Source organism: Eimeria mitis, genomic scaffold, assembly GCF_000499745.2.
Source record: "Eimeria mitis Houghton genomic scaffold, Emh_scaff515, whole genome shotgun sequence".
NCBI classification, from domain to species: Eukaryota; Apicomplexa; class Conoidasida; order Eucoccidiorida; family Eimeriidae; genus Eimeria; species Eimeria mitis.
The window spans coordinates 9,879-18,279 of record NW_013573444.1 but is presented as its reverse complement, the minus strand read 5'-3'; the positions used below and the strand labels follow the sequence as shown (position 1 = coordinate 18,279).

At 55.6% G+C, this 8,401-nt stretch overlaps 2 protein-coding genes across 2 annotated transcripts in view; one reads left to right on the top strand and one right to left on the bottom strand.

Annotated features, from left to right (window-relative positions):
- Positions 1 to 2,721: 2,721 nt before the first annotated feature.
- On the bottom strand, positions 2,722 to 6,825 carry EMH_0014840 (kinesin motor domain-containing protein, putative; the record flags this gene model as incomplete). The annotated part of the gene is made up of 5 exons (XM_013500220.1): positions 2,722 to 3,301; positions 3,428 to 3,496; positions 3,712 to 3,818; positions 4,078 to 4,172; positions 4,491 to 6,825. The coding sequence occupies 5 exons, from the start codon at positions 6,823 to 6,825 to the stop codon at positions 2,722 to 2,724; spliced, it is 3,186 nt and encodes a 1,061-aa protein (XP_013355674.1).
- A 304-nt stretch (positions 6,826 to 7,129) lies between these two features.
- The window catches only part of EMH_0014830 (uncharacterized protein), a gene marked incomplete at both ends in the record, with an annotated part of 1,826 nt that continues 554 nt past the window's right edge, over positions 7,130 to 8,401 (top strand). The window contains one exon of the mRNA XM_013500219.1: positions 7,130 to 7,870. Coding sequence (XP_013355673.1) covers positions 7,130 to 7,870 — 741 coding nt within the window. The remainder of the gene's footprint in view (positions 7,871 to 8,401) is intronic.

Sequence of the window (8,401 nt, the reverse complement as noted above, 5' to 3'; positions counted from 1 at the left end):
ATATATATATATATATATATATATATATATATACGTATATGTTTCTCGTTCAGTCTCGGTCTTGGTGTCTTTTTGTGTGTTTGTTTGTTTTTTTTTCTGTCTCTTTGTCTCGTTGTCTCTGTTTCTCTGTTTGTCTCCTTCTTTCTCCGCATCTGTCTCTTTCTTTCTGTCTCCTTTTGTATTTATTTGCCTCTTTTTTTATATATTTTCTGTCTCCTTTTGTATATATCTGTCTCCTTTTTATCTCTTTTCTGTCTCCTTGTGTGTATATCTGTCTCCTTTTTGTCTCCTTTTGTATATATCTGTCTCCTTTTGTCTCCTTTTTGTCTCCTTTTGTATATATCTGTCTCCTTTTGTACATATCTGTCTCCTTTTGTCTCCTTTTTGTCTCCTTTTGTCTCCTTTTTGTCTGTACCAGGTCTCTGTGCCTCTGCGCCTCTTTGGGGGTCCCTCTATGGCTGAGCATTTAACCCGTAGGCAAATTGCATGCAACGATATATGCTGCTGCTGCTGCTGCAGTTTGTCTTGCTGCTGCTGCAGCGCTTTGTCTTGCTGCAGCAGCAGCAAGACAAAGCACTGCAGCAGCAGCAGTTTTTTTGCTGCTGCTGCAGCGGCTTGTCTCGCTGCTGCTGCTGTGTTGCTGCTGCTATGCTGTTGCTGCTTTTGTTGCTGCTATTGTATTGTTGCTGCTGTGTTGCTGCTGCTGTGTTGCTGCTGCTGTGTTGCTGCTGCTGCAGCGGAGCTGGCGGTGTCTGTGTGGATGCATGAGGGCGTGCCGGTGAAGGTACAGCTGCCGACATCTATTTTAACTGCCCTGAGGTGCGCTGGGGCTGCATGCATGCATGCATGCATGCATGCGTTTGGGGCCGCATGCATGCATGCATGTGTTTGGGGCTGCATGCATGCATTACTGCTATGCATGCATGCATGCAAGCATATTGTGTATTCGTTGGGTTTAATAATTATTTTAATTTATTGTTTTTGTTGCGGTGTCTATGCAGGGGGAAGAAGTGAGTAGAGATAAACAAAACAAACAAACAAAACAAACAAAACAAAACAAAACAAAATAAAACAAAAAAAAAAAACAACAAAACCCAGCAGACTACGGGGCTTTGTGGCTCTGCGCATGCAGAGGTGGGGCCCCTTAAATTTCTCTTTTTTTTATAAAGGAGACAATATGCATGCAGCGAGAGAAACAGAACAACAAACAAAAGGAGACAAAAAGGAGACAGATGCCTTCAGGGCCCCTAAACCCTAAACCCTAAACCCTAAACCCTAAAAGGAGACACCTGCTGTTGTCTCCTTTTCTATGCTGTCTATACAAACCAACTGCCAGCCCCAAAACACGCAGCAGCAGCTGCGGGGGTCGCGCGTTCGCTGCGCATGCAGGGCCCCCCCCCCCAGGGGCCCCCATGAGGGGGGCCCCCCAGGGGCCCCCATGAGGGGGCCCCCCTGGGGGCCCCCGTGGGGGCCCCTCCTGGTTGTTATATTCGTAACAGACAAAGTAAAGAACAGCAAGATTGACACTAGTTAAGTTAAAGTTTGCATGCACAGTTTGGGGCTGGTGTTGAGCTGTACGTACACCCCAGATATGCATGCAGTCCCGCAAGGTGAGGATACACCTGAAGGGGAAAGGAGACAGGAGACAGATGCAAAAGAAAAGGAGACAGTAGTCTCCTGCCCTTCTGTTGTATCAGCATCCATAAAACAATCAAAAGAACGCAGCTGCAGCATTGACACAGACGCTGCTGCTGCTGTTGCTGCTGCTGCTGCTGTTGCTGCTGCCGCTGTTGCTGCTGCTGCTGCTGTTGCTGCTGCTGCTGAAAGTGCTCTTCGCGTTCCAATCCGCCGCAGTCCCCAGACGTCCTATCCGTCTTTGCTGCAGCACCAGCAGTTGCTGCTGCTGCAGATGCTGCTGCTGCTGCTGCTGGGGTGTACATGGTTGGGCGTGGCAGCAGCTGGTGTTGCAGCGGCTGCTGCAGCAGCAGCGCAGAGTCTCCAGGGGGGGACGTAAAGCAAACACGACTGTCTCCTCGCGGTGTGCTGCTGCTGCTGCTGCTGCTGCTGCTGCTGCAGTGCAGCAGTGACAGAAGCAAAAAGGAGACATCCCGCAGCGTCTTCAAGCTGCTGCTGCTGCTGCTGCTGCTGTTGCTGCTGCTGCTGCTGGTAGCACAGGGTCCCAAAGAAGACACCGCAAAGGAGACAAAAGAAAGGAGACAAAAGGAGACAGATCACGTGTGTGGGGTGTACTGATACTACTGTATAAATCATCGATGCACATACACCCCAACACACCGACACAGCCACAAACAAAAACAGAAAACATAAAACTATAAAACTGAAAAACCTATACTCCCACTCTACACCACACCGCTCCCTGGGTACACTTTCTATGGGGCCCCCGGGGCCCCTGGGGCCCCCAGGGGCCCCCCTGTGAGGCCTCTGCGCCCCCCCCACCCTTCCTGCGGATCCCCCAGGGGCCCCCCCATGGACTACTCTATGCAGGGGGGGCCCCCAATGGGTCCCCTACAGGGGTCCCCTGTGGGTCCTCTTGCAGTTGGCAGAGGCCCTGATAGGGGGCCCCCCTAGGGGGCCCCTAGGGGGGCCCCTCAAGGGGGCCCCTAGGCGGGCCCCCCAATGGGGCCCCTAGGGGGGCCCCCCAATGGGGCCCCAAGGGGGGCCCCGCAGGGGGGCCCCAAGGGGGGCCCCGCAGGGGGGCCCCTAGGGGGGCCCCGCTGTGGTGAGGTCATCACTGAGCTGCACAGTTCGTATTCCTGCTGGGTGTAGAGGGGAGAGTCTGCTGTATCCCTCTGGGGTGACGTGCTGCGGCTCTGCTCCTGCGGGGGGGGGCCTCTTGCTCCTCATGCTAGACGTAGGAGACAAGCTGTCAACGCTGGGGGCCCCCGGGGCGCCCGGGGCCCCTGGGGGCCCCTGGGGCCCCTGGGGCCCCTCTGACTCCACAGAGTCCAGAGAGACAGGGGCTGCGGGGGCCCCAGAGGTGTCACTGACACGAGGAGACAAACTACCAAGCCAACGGGGTGTACGTACACCCGAAGCTGCGTGAGCAAGCCAGGCTACGAGGCCACCCTCGCCCCCACTGCGTCTCTCAACAGTAGGAGCAGCAGCAGCAGCAGCTGCTGCTGCTCCTGCTGCTGCAGCGGCTGCTCCTGCTGTGCCTGCTGCTGCGGGCTGTACTGCTTGAGGTGTATGTACACCTGAAGGCGGCAGACCCTCTCTCATCTGCAAGACCTCCTCTCCGCCTGCTGCTGCAGCGTCGCTGCTGTCCCCTGGAGCCTTTCCCCTGCGCAGCAGCAGCAGCAGCAGCAGCAGCAGCAGCTGATTGGATATAGCAGCAACAGCAGCAGCAGCAGCAGCAGCAGCAGCAGCAGGTCCAATGTGCTGCTGCTTGTTGGGGGCAACAGCTCACTTCCTCTCAGCTGCAGCTCCGAGGTATCGATGCAGCAAACGAAGTTCTTCAGCTTGCAGCCAGCAGTGCCTGCAGCAGCAGCAGCAGCAGCAGCAGCAGCAGGTGCAACAGCAACAGCATGCAGGGCATCCAAGGTGCAGCAGCAGCTCGGGGCCCGTGACTAGCTAGCTAGCTAGCTAGCTAGCTAGCTAGCTAGCAAGCTAGCTAGCAAGCTATCCAGCTAGCCAGCTGGCTAGCTAGCTAGCTAGCTAGCTAGCTGGCTAGCTGGCTAGCTGGGTCCTCACCGCATGCGCAGCAGCCGCTTGAACTCCAACTCCATCTTCTGTCGCGCGTACTCCGCAAACTCCGCGCTGCACGGATTGCCCTCATGCAGCCGGCAGACAAGTTCATCCTGCAGCAGCAGCAGCAGCAGCAGCAGCAATAGCAGCAGCAGCAGCAGCAATAGCAGCAGCAAAAATAGCAGCGGCAGCAACAGCAATAGCAGCAGCAGCAGCAGCGGCAGGGCGTCCGTAACAAGGCGAATGCTCAGCATGCAGCAGCAGCACACAATAAGCAGCAACACCAGCAGCAGCAGCAGCAGCAGCAGCAAACGACAGAGATGCAGCAGCAGCAGCAAACGATAAAGGTGCAGCAGCAGCAGCAAAACCTACTTGCTGCCTCTCGTGATGCCCCTGAGCTCCGCTCCCCTCAGCCGCTCTCCCCCGCAGCAGCTCCAGCAGCCTCTTCATGTAGTGCTGCCTGCGGCCTGCAGCAGCAGCAATAGCAACAACAGCAGCAGCAGTAGCAGCAACAGCAGCAGCAATAGCAGCAACAGCAGCAACAATAGCAGCAACAGCAGCAGCAATAGCAGCAACAGCAGCAGCAATAGCAGCAGCAGCAACAGCAATAGCAGCAACAGCAGCAGCAGCACAACTGCAGCATCCACACGTGGCCCAAGCACCAGCACCTGCAGCAGCAGAGGAACACCAGCAGCAGCAGCAACAGCAGCAGCAACAGCAGCAGCAGCAGCAACAGCAGCAGCAGCAGCAACAGCAACAGCAGCAGCAGCTATCTCCTGGCTCACCGCCAACCTGCACCTGAAGGCCCTCAATCTGTGCTGCAGTTAGGGACTCGATATCTGCGCCTTGTAGATTCTGCTGCAGCAGCCGCGACATGTCAAAGGGGGCTGTTGCTGCTGCTGCTGCTGCTGCTGCTGCTGCTGCAGTGCTGCTGTTTCCAGCATCTACTTCATCATGCTGCTGCTCTGGGGACGGCAGCAGCTGCTGCAGCAGAGACTTCGTGGGGTCTGCTTCTACGCCGGTCCCCCCCCCAAACTTACACCGCAGCCTGCTGCTGTTGCTGCTGCTGCTGCTGCTGCTGCAGTTGCTGCTGCTGCTAGGACGCACGCTGCAGTACGCAGACGAAGGAGACCCACTGGGCCGCCGCACCCGCAGCTCGTTGAGGAGAGGGGGCAGCTGTGCTGCAGCAGCTGCTGCTGACGGATCATCCTGAAACAGCCCTTGCTGCTGCTGCTGCTGCTGCTGCTGCTGTAGCTGCTGCTGCAGCTGCTGCTGTTGGGGGCACTGTTCTGTCGCGTCAGCATCCACCGCCATTCTGCGTGTGTCTAGGGGTGAATCCTGTGCAGCAGCAGCAGCAGCAGCAGCAGCTGCTGCTGCTGCTGCTGCTAGACCTGCTGGCTCCTTCATAAAGATAAGGGTCTCCCCGTCGTCCCCCAGCAGCCCCCTTTTGCTGCGCTGCTGCTGCTGCTGCTTCCGCAGCCAGGATTTTCTGAGTGCTTGTGTGTTGATAGAGGGTGTGCCTGGGGGTCGTTTCTCGCTTGCTGACGGTCTCTGCTGCTGCTGCTGCTGCTCTTGCTGCTGCTGCTGCTGCTGCTGCTGCTGCTTGCTGCGCAGAGTAAGACGGGTGCTGGGGGACTCAGCAGATATCGTGTGGCGGCTTTGCTTCCTCCCTAGGAGTGTTGTCTTTCTGGTTGCTGCTTGCTGCGCTGTTCGCTGCTGCTGCTGCTGCTGCAGCTGTTGCTGCTGCAGTTCTCTGGCTGTCAGAGGCATTTCGCTTTTTCCTGCTGCTGCTGTATCTGCAGCAGCAGCAGCAGCATCTGCTGCAGCAGCATCTGCAGCAGCAGATAGAGGTGAGCTGCATGCAGCAGACTTATACAGCCGCGATTGGCGTGGAGACAGCGTCATCTCTCTTAGCTGTCTCCCTGGGGCCCGAGGCCCCTGCAGCAGCAGCTGCTGCTGCTGCTGCTGCTGCTGAAACGAAGACAAAGGAGAAGGAGGAGGCAAAACCCCACGCACTTCGCCCTGCATGCGGTCCACACACATAACAGCAGCAGCAACTGTTGCAGCTGCTGCTGCAGCAGCAACAGCAAGTGCTGCTGCTGCAGTAGTAGCAGCAACACCCCTACCGGCACAACCGCCATCAACATAACCACCATCACCATCAGCAGCAACAGCAGCATCTACAGCAGCAACAGCAGCAGCAACAGCAGCAGCAACAGCAGCAGCAGCAGCAGCAGCAAATAACATTTCTTTATTTACTGCTGCAGTGTCTTGCATGCGTCTGGGGCTGCTGAGAGCGGTCTCCCCTGGGGCTTTCCTTGGGGCCCCCGCGGGGCCTCCGATGACGCTCTTGCGGCTGACACCTGCGCTTCGTATAGGCCTGCTGCTGCTGCTGCTGCTGCTGCTGCTGCTGCTGTTGGTGCTGCTGCTGCTGTTGCTGCTTGAGGGAGCAGAAGGCAAGGAGACGCTAGAGGAGAGAAGGGGAGAGCCGAAGCTGCAGGAGGTACGGGGGCCCCTCCTGGGGGCCCCCCCATAGGGCCCCAAAGGGGTTGGGGGGGGCAAGCGAGGAGACAGCTCAGATGCAGTAACAAAGTCAGCAGAGCGAAGAGGAGACAGTTCCTCTATACCGGAGCTGGCAGCAGAGGGGCTCAAAGGAGACCTTACACTGTCTCTCCCCCCTTGCTGCTGCTGCTGCTGCTGCTGCTGTATTTCACCCCCCCCCTGCTGCTGCTGCTGCTGTTGCAGCTGCTGCTGCTGTTGCTGCTGCTGCTGCTGCTGCTGCTGCTGGGGCTGTTGCATGCGGAAGTTTTTGACTCTGGATGCGTATCGGAGTGTGTTGAGGGTTTGCTCGCAGCAGGAGGATGCGGGGGAGATGGTGGCGATCATAACGCTTCTGCTGTTTCTCCCCAGCAGCACTTCTCTTAATACTTTTGTCAACTCTGAGTCCCTAAAGGGCACATGCAGCTTGTCTCTATCCATGGCTCGTATACACTCTTTCAGCGCCAACAGAGAACGGTTTATACCCGCACCGTCCTGCTGCGTTTGCTTCGGTTGCTGCAGTGTATCCGCACCTCGCTCGCTGCCCGCCAAATCTATAAACACCAAACGACCTTCATACATACACACACACAACAGCAGCGGCAGCAGCAACAACTGTACAACCAATACCAGCAGCAGCAGCAGCAGCAGCAGGAATTGCAGCTATAGCAGCAATAGCAGCAGCAGTAGTAGCAGCAATAGGAGCAGCTGTAGCAGCAGCAATAGCAGCAGCAGTAGTAGCAGCAGAAGCAACAGTACAAGCAACAAAAACAGCAGCAGCAGCAGCAGCAAGAGCAACAGCAGCAGCAGCAGCAGCAGCAGCAGCAGCAGCAGCAATACCTGCCACTTTGGAGTTTTGGTTGCGAATATGAATTTGTAGAACTGCATGCGATCGAGAAGACTCATCGTTGACAGAGTTCGCCCCTGCAGCACACAGCTGCAACACCAACAAACCCTGCAGCAGCAGCAGCAGCAGCAGCAACAGCAGCAGCAGCAGCAGCAGCAGCAACAGCAGCAGCAGCAGCAGCAGCAGAGACGCACCGATTCGCCTGAGCTCCATGCCACCAACGATCCGCCTCAGCAGCTCTTCTTCGCTGCCCACCTCATCCTCTCTCAGATCTGCAGCAGCAACAGCAGCAGCAGCAGCAGCAGCAACAAGTGCAGCAGTAAGTGCAGCATGAGCATTCAGCCGCAGACCGGCACAAAGAGTAGCAGCAGCAGCAGCAGCAGCAGCAGCAGCAGCAGCAGCAGCAGCAGCAGCAGGAAAGCACCTTTGACAACAACTTCCTTCTTGCCATTCTCCAGAGCAGCAACTAGCTTCCTGCAGCAATCAAAAGCAACAGCAGCAATAACAGCAGCATCAGCATCAGCAGCAGCAGCAACGGCAGCAGCAGCAACAGCAGCAGCTGCAACAGCAGCAGCAGCAACAGAAGCAGCAGCAACAGCAGCACAGCACCGCGAACCACAAACACCCCGAGTACACCAGAAACACCATGCAAAGCAGCAGCAGCAGCAACACCAGCATCAGCAGCAACAGCAGCATCAGCAGCAACAGCAGCAGCAACGGCAGCAGCAAGAGCAACAGCAGCAGCAGCAGCAGCAGACCTATCCTGCAGCAGATCGAAGAGTCTGCCGTTATATATTTCAAAGAAGGAGACATGCACTGTCTTTTTGTCTCCTTCTTCTCGCATATACTCAAATATATCGTGACAAGCCAATGAAAATATACCCGCTGCACCCACACAAACCCTAAACCCTAAACCCTAAACCCTAAACCCTAAACCCTAAACCCTAGTGGTTGTGAAGGATGCAGCGCACGTCTGCAGAATGAGGCTATACGGCCACAGTCTAGCGGGGGAGTTTATATTAGGGTTTAGGGTTTGGAGAGCGGAATTCGGGTTTAGGGTTTAGGCAGCATAATATGAGGGTTTAGGGTTTGCAGAGGAGAATGAGGGTTTAGCGTGTTGGATGATTACGGGTTTAGGGTTTGTATGTTTAAGGGTTTAGGGTTACATATATATACAGATCTATATATACATAAATATATACATATACATATACATATACACATACAAATACATATACATATACATATACCTATACATATACATATACATATACCTATACATATACATATACATATACATATACATATACC